This window comes from Clupea harengus, unplaced genomic scaffold (genome assembly GCF_900700415.2).
Source record: "Clupea harengus unplaced genomic scaffold, Ch_v2.0.2, whole genome shotgun sequence".
Classification (NCBI taxonomy): Eukaryota; Metazoa; Chordata; class Actinopteri; order Clupeiformes; family Clupeidae; genus Clupea; species Clupea harengus.
Window position 1 is genome coordinate 1 of NW_024879750.1, and position 17,500 is coordinate 17,500.

Below are 17,500 nucleotides of genomic sequence, written 5' to 3' on the forward strand. Positions count from 1 at the left end.
AAAGGAGCAAACCTTCCTTAGAGGCATCTTGCTTAGTGTCTCGACTTGTTTTTAAAACTAATGTGATGCCAGTGCTGAATGCAGACACTCCTCAGATCTGTTCAATATTGACATTACCTCTAAGAGGAAATTGCCCAACCTTGAATGGTTCGTGATCTATCCAATGCAGGGGGGGGGGGGGGGGGGGGGGGGGGGGGGGGGGGGGGGGGGGGGGGGTTGGTCTCTGTGCCAGTAATATATTGTTTTCTTAACGATCTCACTGTCACATTAGATTAGATTCAACGTTATTGTCATTGCACAGAGTACAAGTACTGAGACAAAGCCTTTCAATTGTTTACTTGGAATACTTAATGTGAAGATACAGTAATGCACAAAAGTACAAGTATATGACACAAATGCTTTAAAAGCCAATTCAATAAAAGCCACGTTTAAAAAGGGAATATTTTCCTGCTTTGTGTTTAGTGTTCATTTAGTAATATTAATGTTTTTTGCAATGTTGCAATGCTGCACTTCATTGCAAAGTGGTTAAAGCCACATTCCCACAGCCCTGCTGGTGTCTTATCTCTACCACCTGTCTGGTTTTCTCCCTGTGTTTTCCCTCTCAAGGGGTTACACAAAATTCAGGGGAAATGGATTTAAGAGTATTTACATGTGTGGGTATTGTATTAGATGATTTCTTTGACACCACAAAGTAAGACTGATTGCTTGAGCATTTCCCCCAGGTTTCCAGTCTGTAACTTCTGTGTTTTGAGATCGCACAGCAGCCTGGTACTCGGCCCCTGAACCGGGTCAGTCTAACATGCTGGTAAGCCCCGTAAACCTCTGAGCTATTCTGTCCGTGTATTAAATCAAAAGGTGATCTCCGCAAAGATGAGTCTTTACTTTTAGAACAACTTTTGAAAATTGGCAATCAGTATTTGCACTGTGGCAAATGAGAAACAAGCAAGGCACCTGGATTCCCTACTTAACAAATAGAACCAGGCTACTGCTTGGCTTGAATGCATTCAGAAAACACGGAAGAGTATACTAACGCAACCAGTAGTTTTAGGATAAATAAGCTAATCAAACAAGTCAAATTGGTCCAATCCAACCTAGCCGGTATGCAGGTGGGGGAGCAGGTTAGTTCTGTGTGCAGTGGCAGTGTCTAAGCTGTAAAGGCAGTCACATGGCCACATGGAGAAGGAGAAGACAAATAATAATTAATAATTTATTTTATTTGTAATGCACTCTTCATTCAAAAGAATCTCATGAAATGTGCTGGTCCTCATGCACACCCCTCATGTAGGCCTCAGTGTAGATTAGAAAATGTCCCTGTCAACACACAGGTGCACCTCCCTCAGGCTCCCTCTCTAACTTTGGCTATGTGAGGTGTGCGTGTGTGTGTGTGTGTGCGCGCATGTGCAGGTGCAGGTGCGTGTGTGTGTGCATGTTTGTGTGTGTTTGTGTGTGTGTGAGAGTAATTCACCTCTTAGCTCGCCACACATCCTAATACATCAGCACTAGGGATGGGAATTGATACGATTTTAACGATTCCGATTCCATTTTTCAATTCTGCTTATCGATTTGATTCCTTATGGATTCTCTTATCGATTCTCATTGGGCAAGGTGGAAAAAAAGACTACAAACAAGTTTATTAACATTCATTTTCTTATATATAATATTCTGTGAATAGATGATGCACAGCATAAACAGTATGTATGTATAAATGTACATATTTTAAAACACCAAAAACATGTCAATTTCAAAATTAATTTTATTGTAATTATATCAATTAACATTTTATTTGCAGCACAAGCAACAATAGGCTAGGGATCCTTTTCCTTGATGGGGTGCCAGGAGGTCCCCAGAAAGAAAAACATTTTACACTATAATTCCAACCATAAGTAACAGAATGTATGACCGATTTGGTAATGGGTTTCATACAATTTTTGTAATAAATCATCTTAACTCAAAAATCTTATCAGATGGGGGCGCCTGGAAAAGAATCGTATCAAATGGGGATCCATCCCTAGTCTAATTTGTGGCAGTTTAGGGGTCCTTGATATACAAGAGTTTGAGAACTGCTGTGCTAAATAATATTTGAACATGCCAATTACAGTGCTGTGTTATTCACCTTGAACCAAAAATAAAAACTGACATAAACAAATAGTGAAAGCTTTTTACACAATGAAACAAATGGCACTAACACAATAGGACAGGGTCTGGAGGAGTTTACATTCGATACTTAACTAGGGATGCACCGATACCACTTTTTTAACAAACCGATACGAGTACGAGTATTTTTATTTGGTGTACCTTGCCGATACCGAGTACCGATACTTCTTAGATTTTGGTCTCCATGAAAGTGAAATTAATTTGAGGCAGATTTTATTTTATCCTCTGCAGATTATGTCAAGCCCTATTGTACAAAATTAAACAGGAAGGCTATCCCAAGCCAAAAATAAACAGAGCTTTCTGGTTTTAACACACAAAAAAGCCTTCAAACAGACAATATCATCACATTAGACAAAATGCAAATATAAACCAGATAAAGGCAATTCAATTTGCTGCATAGTTAACAACACAGTCTGCTTAACAAAAAGTGAACAGAACTATTACTGGATTAGCACAAGAGCACATTTCAGTTACAAAAGGATCAGAAGAATCTCCTGCTCAGTACACAAAACAATCACTTAACCTATGTGCACAGTCTTTCTCTCTACCTCTCTCTCTCTGTGTGTGCGTGCGCGTTTTTTTCTTTGCAAGACGTCAGGTTAAGATTGGTTACTTCGGTCTTGCGCCCACTAGCATCAGTGAACTCTGTGTACTTAGCACTATGTGTCTTCAGGAGTTTAATCAAATTGCTTGTGTTAAACAAAGTACTTTCCTTTCCGCCCCTCGAACCGTAGCAGTCAGATCTTACACTGTGCCTTACTCCTGTCGTCGTCATTTATCTTAAAATGAGCCCAAATCGCCGTTAAGGCAGCATAACGGAATTGCTAATCGCTAACGAGATGCTAGCAGCTAAATTTAGCGAAACCTGTATACTGAAATACTTTGACACTATGACAAACTTTCCTAACACAGTCAAACATCAAGCAAATGCAACACAAGACGGCAAATAAGCTACTTACTAGTCTGGCAGAGAGTGGTAGGACAGGTAGGACAATAAATCACATTTTGTGTCAGCATAGCCCGGCCAGTTTGATGCAGTGAAATACTGATGAGTGGTATCGGTGCTTGGTATCGGCAATTCAAAACGAGTACGAGTACGAGTATTTTAACGAAGTATCGGCACCGATACCGATACTGGTATCGGTATCGGTGCATCCCTAATATTAACAGATGAAGCGCTAACGTTAGCCGCGCTGCTGTTGCTTGGTTGAGATTCATTAACGTTATCGTCACTCCCTATCGCATCAAAAACGTGACATTCCTGCAAAGTTATTGCATGCTGTGTGGACAAATGTTTCTGCATATTGGTACTATTTCCCCCTGTTGACAAAATAGACGTTTTGCAAGCAATTGAAGTGGCCCTGTGATCATCTTTTCGCGTGGAATATAACCACACTTTTAAACGCCTCTGCCTAGACGCCATGTTGGCTGCGGTCTAAACAAAACAAGGCTGCGTGCCTGTGACGTCGATTCCAAGAAATCGATCCACTGGGAACCGGTTCTCAACAAGAACCAGCTCTCGATTATCATCCCTAATCAGCACCATGCACAAAAGGCAAACAGCTATAGAAATGTAAGCCCCACAGTTTTCTTCCAAATAAAAATAATATCTGTCTGCAATGAGTTACTTTAGTCTCAGATGTGACCTCTCACTGACAAGTCTAGAAACGAGGTCAATCACCCATGCAGGGGCGGCCCTAGCACATTTGGCGCTCTAGGCGAGCTTCACTCCTGGCGCCCCCCCCCCCCCCCCCAAATAAAAAATATTTTGTTTTCCCCACGAAAACGGAATTGCAACTTTCAAACGCTATTTTGCCCTGTAAGACTGCATTTCTTTCACATAAACACAACAACGATCGCGACAATGAACAAACATTAATTCAAGAACAAATCACTGAGAAAATGTCACGCCTGTGCTGGACTACGCTCCGGCCACGCCCCCTGTTGAACTGTTTATGGACACACACACACCTCCACGTCATCTTCCCAATCGCCTGCAATAATTGTTTTCTTAGTCTTCTGAAAGTGATCTAAAATGATATAAACAAAGTATGTATATCATCATTTGTTAAATGTAGCTATTATGTAGTTATTAAGCATTTTGGTGTATTTGGACAGCCCTGAAAAAAAAATGTATCCCAAGATGCATAGCTCTTGATTAGTTGAATCATGTCCTAATTAAACTGGCTAGCTCGCTCCACCCAAAACTAAAGCTGTCCAAATTTGATTACTCATTTTTTATGACGCAAAATGACGCAAATTGCGGTACAGCTGAACTTGAACTGATGTTCTACTGAATGGCAATAACAAGGAACGTCACAAGTCACTGGCTAGCTAGCGTTAGCATAACTAGCAAGATTACATACAAACCATTCGCTAAAGTTGACAAACACTTGGGATTTTTTACCAGTATTCCTCACTTATTGACAAGTTGCCGTGTTTGGCTTCCTTAATGGGTGTGCCTATGCAATGAGTAAGGTGATGTGTAGTGTGTTGCACTGGCTATTTGGCTTTAAATATGTGCGCCTATTTTAATCATGTCTTTTTTTGTATAATGTGAGAAATAAATGGACATTCATTTTTTTATTTACCCGCCTCTGTAAAATCTTAAGAACTATGTTGAACCAGGGAGTTAGGGAAAGAACGTTCAATGATAAGGTAATTCTTTTCTTTAACTCCACTAAAGTGCCGCAGGGACAATTTCACGCATTCGTGAACGTTTTCTTATCTGGAATTCAATTCTAGGCATAGGAACAGGATTTTAAGGATTTACCTTTTCTCCTTTGGCACGTTTCTTTTCTTCTTTCCTTTTTTTTCTTCCTAAAATTTGCGGCCCCGGATGGCTTTTGCCCCTCTTCATATTTTGTTCTTTCAAAGTTTCTTGAACACACCACACTCTTAACCAAAACGGCCTCACTGTGTCTTGCATTGTTCTGACAACAACCAAGGACGTAACGTACCCCTTCCGTTTTCCGATTTTTGGCCTAATTTTACCCTAATGTTTAGATTTTTTTTTTGTCAAAATATTGGTTGGAGATATAGAAGGGGCGCAAAAAAAAAAAACACAATTCTTGTTTCTTTTTTCTTTTTTTTTTGCTGGGCGCAGTTTTTTTGCGCCCCCCTCTGAGTGGCGCCCTAGGCCACCGCCTATTACCCGCCTGTAGGAAAACCTCCCCTGCACCCATGCAAAGAATGACACTACAGTATCCTCGCTAAGGATCCACGAAGCTTAAGATATGTCTCGCTACTACAGTTTTCTCGATTGATTACATTGAAAAACTGGAACTTATGGCACAATGACCACAACCTGTAACTCATGTGCCAACTCCCTAAACCCAATCTGCTAAACTATAAGCACAATTATCTGCTTTTAGACACAAATTTTCAAATTGTTAACCGCACTTTCTTCAAAACACAACACCACATTATCTGCTCAGAACAAATTTCAATTGTTTACCACACTTTCTTTAAAAACACTAAACACCATCCTCTCTACTTTTGCACACTTCATCAATGCCAAAACCTCCTTGTGTTCAGACAGAACACACTGCTATTCAATTTGGCCAAAACCTTCCATCTTCCAAAGGCTGTTGTGCAATTTGAAATCAAAGCTTTAGCAATATGATGGCCACAGGTTAGCTCCTGGTTTGGAGAACAATTGATTGGCAACATTGAAGTGAGAGGTGATCAGTAAGGCAGAGGAGTGAGAGTAAGAGGAGGAGGAGGAGGAGGAGGAGGAAGAGGATGAAGAGAAAGAGCAAGAAGGAGAGCCATTATCTCTGATGAGATTCGGGCCACTGCTTACAGTTTAGCAGAATTGGTTTAGGGAGTTGGCACATGAGTTACAGGTTGTGGTCATTGTGCCATAAGTTCCAGTTTTTCAATGTAATCAATCGAGAAAAACTGTAATTTGATTTCAATTCAATAGTTAGTAATGGTTTAAATAAGATCCCAGATCCAGTAGGTGGCAGCAGTGTAGCAAATATCCAGTTTGACATCGACCACAACATTTGATCACTAATATTGTTTCTTATTTTGTTGATGCTGTGTCCTAAAGGACTTTAGTGAAATATTTTTTGTATGGTTTGTCTGCCTGACTTTCAATGAAATAATTAAATAGGTAATCATACTGTAGGTGTCCACCACCATATACGAAATACCCACATTTAATATTTTAATTTATTGCTAGAAAAAAACACGTGAAGTTGTGAAACAGAACAAAGAAGACGTCATGGTGCACGGATGAAGTTTGGACTTTTGGAATGGAATACAACACAACAATAAAACCGAAGAATAACACACAGGTAAAATTAGTTTATGCTGCTTAGCAACGGAAATAATGCTTTTCCATTGCATGGTATCATGGACTCGACTCTACTCTACTATCAAGCCTTTTTGCTTGTGTTTCTGCCTTAAGCCCCTTATTAAACATTATTTGTTTCTTGAGAAGGCTGTTTGTCTGCCTTCTTTAAAGTGTATTTTCAGTTAGCGATTAAGAGTCAGTGTGTCATAGGTGTTCCCAAGTGTAAATCGCATAAATGGTAGCCTATATAAACTGATACCATTTGCCATTCTGTAGCAGTGTCTGAATACTTGTGCCAATTGTTACACAGAAGTACTTTAGGACACGGCATCAACAAATATGTTAAACAATTAAATAGTGCTGCACGATTAATCTAATTGCAAGCGCAATCACGTGTTTTAATAAATGTGAAGCAAGCCAGAGACGCCTGCCTCTGAGATCGCTACAATATACAGACATTCAAATGCTTATCAAGGATCTGCTGCAAAACTGTTTTGTAACATCATTTTTTTTTTAAATTGCAAAGGTTATTCCATTGTCAACCATTCCATTGTCAACCATAGTTGCTTTATTATCATTGGTAAACACGAGACTGACTAAGTTAAATATCTACGAATTATAAACTTGTTTTGCATCAAGAAAAGGTGCTTTTAAATTAGAGTGTTCATGAAATTATGTAACATACCATAAAATATTTATTTTACACTTAAATACTTTCAAGCAAATACATATATCCCTAATAAATACACACAAATAATTATGCTAGAATGATGAATTACCTTTTCATTATGTGAGATTTTTCAGCAAACTGAAGTGATTGACCAGTTAAAGTTTTAAAGCGCAAGTAATGTTCCAGGCACTTAAGTGCAATTTCATCGACTTCTGGGTCAAATTTGTTGGCGACAAGATGCTGCTGCCTGAGAATCCAGTTGAGATCACCGGCACCATACACACACACTGCTCTTCTGTATCCTCCATTGCATGGGGGATAAGAAGCCCCCTTCCTTACATCTCCTTCATGGTAAACCCACTTCACCAGACGGGCTATGGAGTTCATGTCCGTCATGTCGTATTTGTTGTTGGGAGGGCTGGACCCTGGCATACCTGGCATGCGTTGAAGAGATGCCCAGAGGTGCTCATCTGGACTGTATGTGTCCTTCTCCCACTCAAGCAAAGCTTTAGCCTCTGGGTTTTTAAACAAGTGCTCCACAAACTCTCTCGACAGCACAAAGTAAGCATTTCCAGAGAACATTGGGGTACTGATGGGAGGGGGGCTCTTCTTAATGTCAGTCCGAATGACATCAGACTCAGTGACATTGTGGTGGTATTCCCAGCGAGCTTTTGTGCGAGGAGTTGCCTCAGACTCTAAGCTGTTCCGTCCATTTAGCACTTTTAGTGCTCGCACCATCTCTTTGTTGGTTTTGATGGGGAAGTCAGTTCCACAGGTATTGATAAGGTACTTCCACTCAACAGTCGAGTCAACAGATCATTCATGCAGTTCAGGTCAGCTTGGACTCGAGACCAAGAGGCATAAACAACCCTCTCCAGTTTGCTTGCCACAAACACATTTGGAAAACAAGAAACAATGGCTTCCGCAGCCTTCATGAAGTTTTCTGGAGACTTCTTGTCCACATGCACACAGTACACATTCTGTGGTGTGTACACAGCTCTGAGGAGCCTCTCAAACATCTCGATCTTTCATGGATCACCATGGAATAGGCAATAGGAAAGTCCCTCTCTTCTTCACTGAGAGCTACGGTTAGAAACCCCTGTCTCTGATGTAAGCACTGCAATCCTTTGTTGAATTGAGATAGAAAGACTCTGGCAACGGTTTACGTTTTCTCTTCTTCAGAAGTCTGCTGAGGTCCTCCTCATTAAGGCCTTCCACGTCCCCTCGGATTATGGCTGAACATGTCAATAATTCTCCCAGGTCACTGGTAAGTAAAGCACCTGCCGCTTTCCGCTGATCGTGTTGTAGCACATATTCTTTGAGCTGCTCCATAAAAAAAGGGAAAAAGTCATAAAGGCTAATATACATACATTTATCAGCACCTTTGGTCTAAAGGAGCAAACCTTCCTTAGACGCATGCTTAGTGTCTCCTTGACTTGGTTTGAAACTAAAGTGCTGACAGTGCTGAAATCTATTTTAGATCTATTCAGAGCTGTGAGATTACCTCTAAGAGGAAAGAGACCGACCTCTATCCAATGTAGGTGTGTGTGGGGGGGGGGGGTACATATGGGAGTGAAGGATGGGTTGGACTTTGTGCACCGGAGAGGTACCTTTGGTGACTGTAAATGTACGCAAGGAGAGGCTGTCATTGTAATACACAAGCCTTTCAATTATTTACTTGGGAAACTATTCCTATTATTTACTTGACAAGGTGCAGTCATCCACACGGTGTACAAGTATATGACGCAAATGCTTAAAATGGGAATTAAATAAAAGCCAGCCTTAAAAAAAGGAATTTTTTCCTGCTGTGTGTTTGTGTGTATCTGTTAATTTAGTCATATGAATGTTTCCTCTACAGCACACTCTGTTGTGAAGAACTTGCACTTTATTGCATAAGTGATACATCCAATGCACTACCCTGTGTGATGTAGAAGTATGGTTAGATGTCTCTTAACCCTATTTTGAATATATATTCTGTTTCCTGGCTTTTACGAAATAATTTTGTTAGTGTGAAACTGAATTCAGCTGGTAGGCTTGTTGGCTGCAGGCCAGTTGGCGACTTCTGCAGTGAATGCTGTGGTGACCAGTGCATCAGTATAGGCGTGGTTGACTGGGCCATGTGTGAAAGTAACTGTGTGTTGGTTTTAAAGAAACAAAAATCTAGCACCAGTTCTCTTTTTCTGAAGTGGAAGCAGAACTATTTGGCAGCCACTCATTATAGAAATAGAATTAAACATAGGAACTTTACCAGCAGCTAACTTTACAACATGCTATGCTCCTTCCTCCTTCCTTCTTTTCATGCAATGGTTTGGGCACCGCTGTTTAGAATATCTGTTCCTGTGAAAGATGACCTGGTTTCTAAAAAGCAAAAACTTAAAGACCCATTTCTTTAATATTTTAAGCAAGATAACTTTTTGTGTCTATTTTTTACATTTGTGACTTTAGAGAGTCTTTAAATGTATTGTTGTGTGTGTAATAATGAAGTGGAACAGTTGACCAGGTACATTTAATAAAGATGTCATTTTTAACTTTAGAGAGTCTTTAAAGGTACTGTGTGTAATAATGAAGTGGAACAGGTGACCAGGAATAGAGCGAGGTCCATGTACAAGGGGTGGAGAAGGGGCTCACTCCTCTTCTCTGGGATACATTGTAAATAGACATTAAAAGTGATAAGATATTAAGGGCCTCATTTACTAACATTGCGACCGCAGCTTAATCTGCGCCTTTGCCAAACCGCAAATAACGCACGGTATTTTGCATCCTATTTATCAAACAAGAACCCTCGTCGCGTCATCTGCGCCTAACACCGCCCATTAGTGTTATTTAGCGCTCCGCGAAAATAGGGAAGAAAGAGCCTGCGTGTTCCACCGTGGATGATGAGCTAAAATTAGAATTAGAGCTTTTGGTTCACGAGGTTACAGCAAACTAACCCAGGTAAATATAGAAACTCATAAATATTTCTCCGTTTAGCCCTTCCGTCCACATTAAAAGTTGTGATCACTTTGAATTCAAGACTGTCTTTTATTGGTGAGCTGATTTGGGGAAATTAAACTTTTCAGCGAACATTGAGTTTCTGGGTTGCTATGGTTACCCCTCAGGGTGCCTGTGCAGCTTCATATTAACGAGTTTATGTTCACAAGAAAGTTCATATTCACACATATTAACATGAGTTAATCACACACAGGCAACTGCAAACTGTTAAGATGGGTCTCTAAGCTAGAGATAGCTAGGATAGTTAATATCCAGGTTAACTGCTCCATAGCATCCCGTTAAATAGTCTGGTAGGAATACACGACACCCCTTACTTTAAAACGGCGTATTCCAACACTGAAAACCATGCTTTTCAAAAACGCTGCCCTAGGCAGATACATTTGAAAACTGTAGTTGTAGGTTGCCATGGCACTGGGGGTAGCTTGCGCTTGAGAGGCTATAACGTCAAAATAAACATGGAAGGTGAAATGAATATGCTGCTCTGTCTCTACAATTTACTTACCGGTAGTTTAGTTAGTGTACTTCGAGTACAAGTACTTTTCCTGAATAGATACGCGTTACTCCTACGCAGAAGGTGTGCACTGTACTCGGTGTGCTTGAACTATGAAATACCGTTTAAACCATACAATGAACGGCGATTCTGGGTAAGACGTGGCCGAACTTTTCCCGAACAGCTAGCTGGTGGGACAGTTTGTAATTCTATTTGTTTGTATGCCTATATTAAATGATATATCAAATATAAACATTTTTCAAATTTCTCGCAGGCACATAGTTTTCATTTAGCAGCTGATATGTCATGCTAAAACACCTCTTGTTTCGTTACTAATACATAATTAGGCGCACTTTACGCATCTCCTCCATCTCTTTGCGACGAACACCCACTTTCCCACACCCACTCCTAGCAGCGGTAATCTGCGCTTTTACTCAGGTGCGCCTCCTTTGGAAATAGGTTTTATGTCTTTACCCGCTTTTTTACGCCTGAAATGGGCGCAATCCTGTTAGTAAATGAGGCCCTAAATGTTTAAAAACCTGAGATCCCTGTGATTTGACACAGCTGTCCAGTAACAGTGAGCCTTCTGGCACACTTAACGATCAGCAGCAAATACATTGAGGGTTTATGAGGTAGACAGATGTTAGGTCTCCTCATCAGTCGAATCTAATCAACTCTAAGTGTATGTGTAGCCAGCCTGACAATACCTGAAATATTTGAAAACTGACATCTGAGTTAAAATTTGACAAATCTGCTGAAAGTTTACTGCGTGTTGCCAATGATGTGAAATTGAGAATTTACAGACCAAACCCAAATTGACTTGATACAAGGGTGGACTCGGAGAACAATGGTCTTGGCCTGATTTTATGATATCTTCTGATCCACGTCCAAAATGTTTTTTTGTTTTGTTTGTGTTTTTAATCAAATCAGAAGACATTGCATTGTACAATAAATAGTAAAAAGTACATGACATTCTGCATTCAGATGGGTAACCGTAAACCCTTACTGTGTCAAGACTTACTGTATGTGATAAACCAGTAGATAGTGTGTTTGAGTTAGATAGTTAATACGTAATGTTTTTAGCTTAGTGGTAATTAAGACACACAGACACACACAGACACCTCATGGGCAACTGAGTCGAGTTTGAGAAACAGTGAGGGACAGAGCGCAGAGTCAATGCACTATCAATACACACACACACACACACACACACACACAGAAAATATACAGCCTAAAACAGAGACATGTTTTTCCTGATGATGTCTTTCCTGACACACATGACAGGCATGTCTGTCTGTCCTCCCTCTGTCCTGTGCTGCAGTGATATTAGACTACATGTCTGTCTGTCTGTCCTCTGTCCTGGGCTGCAGTGATATTAGACTACATGTCTGTCTGTCTGTCCTCTGTCCTGTGCTGCAGTGATATTAGACTACATGTCTGTCTGTCTGTCTGTCTGTCCTCCCTCTGTCCTGTGCTGCAGTGATATTAGACTACATGTCTGTCTGTCTGTCTGTCCTCTGTCCTGTGCTGCAGTGATATTAGACTACATGTCTGTCTGTCTGTCCTCCACCTGTCCTGTGCTGCAGTGATATTAGACTACATGTCTGTCTGTCTGTCTGTCCTCCCCCTGTCTGTCTGCTGATATTAGACTACATGTCTGTCTGTCTGTCTGTCTCTGTCCTGTGCTGCAGTGATATTAGACTACATGTCTGTCTGTCTGTCTGTCCTCTGTCCTGTGCTGCAGTGATATGACTATGTCTGTCTGTCTGTCTGTCCTCTGTCCTGTGCTGCAGTGACTAACATGTCTGTCTGTCTGTCCCTGTCCTGTGCTGCAGTGACTACATGTCTGTCTGTCCTCTGTCCTGTGCTGCAGTGTATTAGACTACATGACTTAGCACACATGATATTTATGCCCTTAACGTGGGTGGGACAGATTACATCATTCATGTGAGACAGAGAAATTAAGCCGTACTTCAAACTGTTCTAAAAAACTGTGTGTGTAATACAGAAGGCCTGTTACGCCGCTGGTTTCCCAGACCACACTTTTATCACTTCAATACAAATGACTGTTCCCGACAAATGCATCAATTCATGTGAGGCAGAGGAAGACAGACAGTCTTTGTTGTAAAGGCAGGAAGGAGTGTAGAAATACTTGTCTCTTTAAAGTCCCCCTTTGTCTTAACCTAGCAGCCGTGCAACCCCAGTTCCAGCTTTTACTTCCTATGTCTCTAAGTTTCACTTCCAGTGATGACCCCAAAACCTTCAATGCACCATTTGAGAAAAAGAATTCGGATGAGATAGTAAAATAATCTAATCACTAAATAACATTTATTTATTTTCTTTCATTTTGTTACAAGTAATATAAAAATAAACTTGTTATAGTTCTCCTTTATCAAAAAGTTACCTAAAACTAGACATTTGTCAAAAAAAAACATAAATCAATGTGTAATGGTGTTTAATTAACTAATCATTTTGTAGCTATAGTGTATTTGGTAGCAAATACCAAGACAAATGAGTTTTGTTGCTTAAAGCTCATGTTTGCCATCACTGTCTCCTTATGTATGGAGTTAAGTGTGTGTCCATGGGTGGGTAGAAGTCCACTTGTGTGTTTAAGTGTGAGAATTTTTAAGTCTATGGATCAACGTAGTATGTGTGTGTGTGTGTGTGTGTGTGGCATGTGTGTGTGTATGTGAGTGTATGTGTGCGTGGCATGTGCGTCCATGTGTGTGTGTGTGTGTATTTTTATGTGAGAGAGTGTGTGTGTGTGTGTGTGTGTGTATATGTGAGAGTGTGTGTGTGTGTGTATTTTTATGTGAGAGTGTGTGTGTGTGTGTGTGTGTGTGTGTATATGTGAGAGTGTGTGTGTGTGTTTTCTAGGTTCTGTTCAGTTGTGTACTCTCGTCCACCTCTTCGCCCTCCTCTGCCTCCTTCTCCTGGCCATCAGGGCCATAGATGAAGCTGTACCGCCGGTACACAGACCCGTCTCGACTGGTGTACACGACGTCCACCTCGTCTCCACTGTCCTCCGGTTCCGCTACGCCGTGGGGCATGTTCCGGTGGTCCGGCCTGCGCCCGCCGTCCCACTCAGCCTCTCGTAGTTGCGTCCCCAGCACAGCCGCTTGCGGGCCCGGGCCTGGACCAGCCCGAACACGGCCAGCGCCACCAGGAGGGCCACGCACAGGGCAGCGGGCAGCGTGGCGTGGGCAGTGGAGTGGGCCGGACTGGACTCGGGCCCCGGTGCTACACCCTGGCCCTCTGGTCCACTGTGGGGGCCTCCACACAGAGAGCTGGAGCAGAGGAGAGGAGGGAAGGGAGGGACACGGAGTCAAAGTAAGTCAGCAAGAGGGAGAGAGTTTGTGTGTCTGTGTGTGTGTGTGTGTGTGTGTGTATGTGTGCAAAGCAAAGTTCTGCTCTGTATCAGCTGCTATAGGTAGTCTTGCTGTTTGGCGTAGGAGATGTTTCTTGTACCCATGAGTCACTAAGCTGTATTCAACCTCTGAGAAATGTTTGAATCCTTTCTGTACAGAAGATGATTGGTGGATTCAAATAAATAATTTAAATGTGTGTGTGTGCGTGTGTGTGTGTGTGGGTGTGTGTGTGTGTGTGTATGGTGTGTGGTGTGTGAGAGAGAAGAGGACTCAAACAGGTATAAGCCAACAAAAGTACAGAGACACTTTTGTATGTCTGTGGTAGTTCGTCAGTGACGCACAAACTAGTTGCCCGCGCTGACTCATCAGGTGATTTTCAGCTAACTTAACTACTCACGAGATGTACCACCAAACAGATCTCTGCGCATTTTTACGACCCTGGCGGATCTAGGCCCCCGCCCCGTGATATTTGCCTGCCTGTTCTGTCTCCTCAGCAGGTAATGGAGAAGCAGGTGTACAACAGGTGTACCCAAGATTGGATGGGCTACTAAAGCCCTGATCAGATGGCAGTCGGGAGAGCTTTGGATTGGAGCTTTGGATTTGGATAGAGATTGGATTTGGGATACTCGTTGGTTTTGGATTGTCGTTGGTTTTGGATTATCGTCGTCGTTTGTTTATATTACCATTTAACTGACTTTACATTACATCTTTTGTTTCTCTTCACAACACTGACATTCACACCCGTTTGCCTATAATTAATAGATAAATATATATTTGTAACCCTAAATAAATAACTTATTATTATTATTATCATAAATTCTGCGTGGCCTCCCCTTTATGTTTCGTGCATTGAGCCGGCACATAACAGCATGCACGCAGGGGCAATCTGCTACGGTCATTGGCCTTTCTGACAGAGAGAGAGAGAAAAATAGATAGGGGGAATACTCTTTAAAGTCTAAGTTTAAAAAAATTGTTTTGACAACAGCACCCTCCAGTTGTACTAAGTTGACCATAATCATGAACACACACCATATCACTTCACCAAAATCATGAACACACACCATATCACACCATATCACTTCTAGGGGTGGGGGGAAAAATCGATTTTTCGATTTCTCTCGATTCTCTCTAGAACGATTCTATCTCGATTCAGAAAAGTTCATAATCGATTTTTTAATAAAATAAAAAAAAATTAAATTTTTTTTTTTTTTTTTTTTTTTTTTTACACATTCATTTTGTGTTGAAATGCAAGCTGCATCGATTATTGCATTGTTCATAGAAAGTCATAATTGTGACAAGGACACACTTTTTCTCTAATAAAAAAATAGATCTGTTGATTTTCTTTAATTATCAAACACAAAGTAGGAAGTGATTTGAGACTCTGAGTAGCAAACTCAAATGTTTTAAAAATCGAGATGCATCGATAATCGTTTTAGAATTGATAATCGATAATCAGTTTAGAATCGATAATCGGTTTAGAATCGAGAATCGGTTTAGAATCGAATCGTTGACCTCTGAATCGGAATCGAATCGAATCGTGAGGTGCCAAGAGATTCCCACCCCTAATCACTTCACCATAATCATGAACACATACCATATCACACCATATCACCACCAAAATCATTTGCAATATCTGTGCAAGGAATCAACATGCATGCATTATTCTCTCTCTCTCTCACACACACACACACACACACACACACTCACCAACTATTGCACTGTACCTGAGGTCTCCCATGTCTTCATGACTGGGGCAAGTCTAACAACACTGCAATTCATATATATTCAATACTCTACCACCTCTCCCTATTCTCTCTATCAGCAGTAAGGCATATATGATATACAATTGCTCTATACAACCAAAGGTCAAATATTGTAATAAACATTTTGGTTTGGATCTGTTGCCTAACATAATTATAAAACCTGCCTAATTCCACATATGCCAAAGTGCCACACGAAGAAACTAATTCTAGATCCGCCACTGGACACCGCTTCATTTGAACAGCTGTTGAGTTCCCATATCAACAACCTTTTGGCAGAATAGCAGACCACACCTTTAACCCCATACTGTATGTATTTAATGTTTTGAATAGGACAAGGAAATCCAATGTGAAGGGTACTGGCTGTGTGTGTGTGTGTGTGTGTGTGTGTGTGTGTGTGTGTGTGTGTGTGTGTGTGTGTGTGTGTGTTTGCATGGGGCTTTACAGCCTGCTTGTGACCTCTGGTGACCTCCATCCGTCAACAACGTCTATGCACACTTCTGTTGAATGACAGGATGCTGTACTTCCAGATAGCAGACGCCTAAGATGGAAGAGATGAGGCTCGTCAGGAACAAACACGTACCTGTGCCAGGATCACACACACAGCAGTCCTCCTCCTCCTCCTCCTCCTCCTCCTCCTCCTCCTCCTGCTCATGCTGGGGCTCTGGGGCCGGTGAGCAGCAGCGGACGCAGCGGCTGTCCGTGGCGTGGAGAGCGAAGCCAGGGTGGCACGTCAGGCAGCTCCGGGGACCAGCGCTGGAGCAGTGTCTGCAGGAGCCGTCGCAAGGCTCACACACCTCCTGAGTCAGAGGAGGAGAACACACACATGTCACACCAGAAGAGGAGAACACACACCTCCTGAGTCAGGCCAGAAGAGGAGAACACACACATGTCATGAGGGAGAGGAGAACACACACATGTCACACCAGAAGAGGAGAACACACACATGTCATGAGGGAGAGGTGTTTACAGGGCTGTTCTTTCAAGAATTTGTTAATATTCTTTTTTTTACTCTCCAATGTTTTGTAAGTCGCTTTGGACAACTTAAACTTAAGACAGACAGGTATCCAGCTGAGAAAATAACTATAGAATCTATGAATAAAATAAACCCCTTCATTACAATGCAGATTTTTATTTAGATCACATCAGGTCATAAAATAGATAGAACCAAGTATGTTGTCCAATCAAGAATCATAGAAATTTCACCTTCCCTCAGAAAATAACTTTGCCATTGAATAAATTACAGAGTAAAATAGACAGAAGAGTTATCAGCCTTCATTTGAGTCCACCAAACCATTCCCTAATGCTGTTTACACAGACCCAAGAGAGCACACAGTACGTCATTTGGTATGCTGCTTCTCACAAACCTCTCCCATTGTGTGTGTGTGTGTGTGTGTGTGTGTGTGTGTGTGCTGATTCTTACAAACCCCTCCCATTGTGTGTGTGTGTGTGTGTGTGTGTGTGTGTGTGAGTGTGTGTGCTGCTTCTCACAAACCCCTCCCATTGTGTGTGTGTGTGTGTGTGTGTGTGTGTGTGTGTGTGTGTGTGTGTGTGTGTGTGTGTGTGTGTGTGTGTGTGTGTGTGTGTGTGCTGCTTCTTATGAACCCCTCCCATTGGCATGAAGGAGAGCCCTGTGGATGATCTGACATGAGGAAGGGAAGATTGTGTGTTTTGTGAAGCCCAATGGTGGAAAATACTCCCGAAAACCTCATAATCTGACATAGTGTCACACAGGCACAGCCTGGCTTGGTGGCTTATGAGGAT

General features: G+C 41.6%; 1 protein-coding gene and 1 pseudogene across 1 annotated transcript in view; both read right to left on the reverse strand.

The window, feature by feature from the left end:
* Positions 1–7,166: 7,166 nt before the first annotated feature.
* On the reverse strand, positions 7,167–15,714 carry LOC122130223 (annotated as a pseudogene).
* Positions 15,715–16,209: 495 nt separating this feature from the next.
* The window catches only part of LOC122130222 (proprotein convertase subtilisin/kexin type 5-like), a 32,234-nt gene continuing 30,943 nt past the window's right edge, over positions 16,210–17,500 (reverse strand). The window contains exon 15 of the mRNA XM_042704882.1: positions 16,210–16,536. Coding sequence (XP_042560816.1) covers positions 16,225–16,536 — 312 coding nt within the window. The 3' untranslated portion in view covers positions 16,210–16,224. The remainder of the gene's footprint in view (positions 16,537–17,500) is intronic.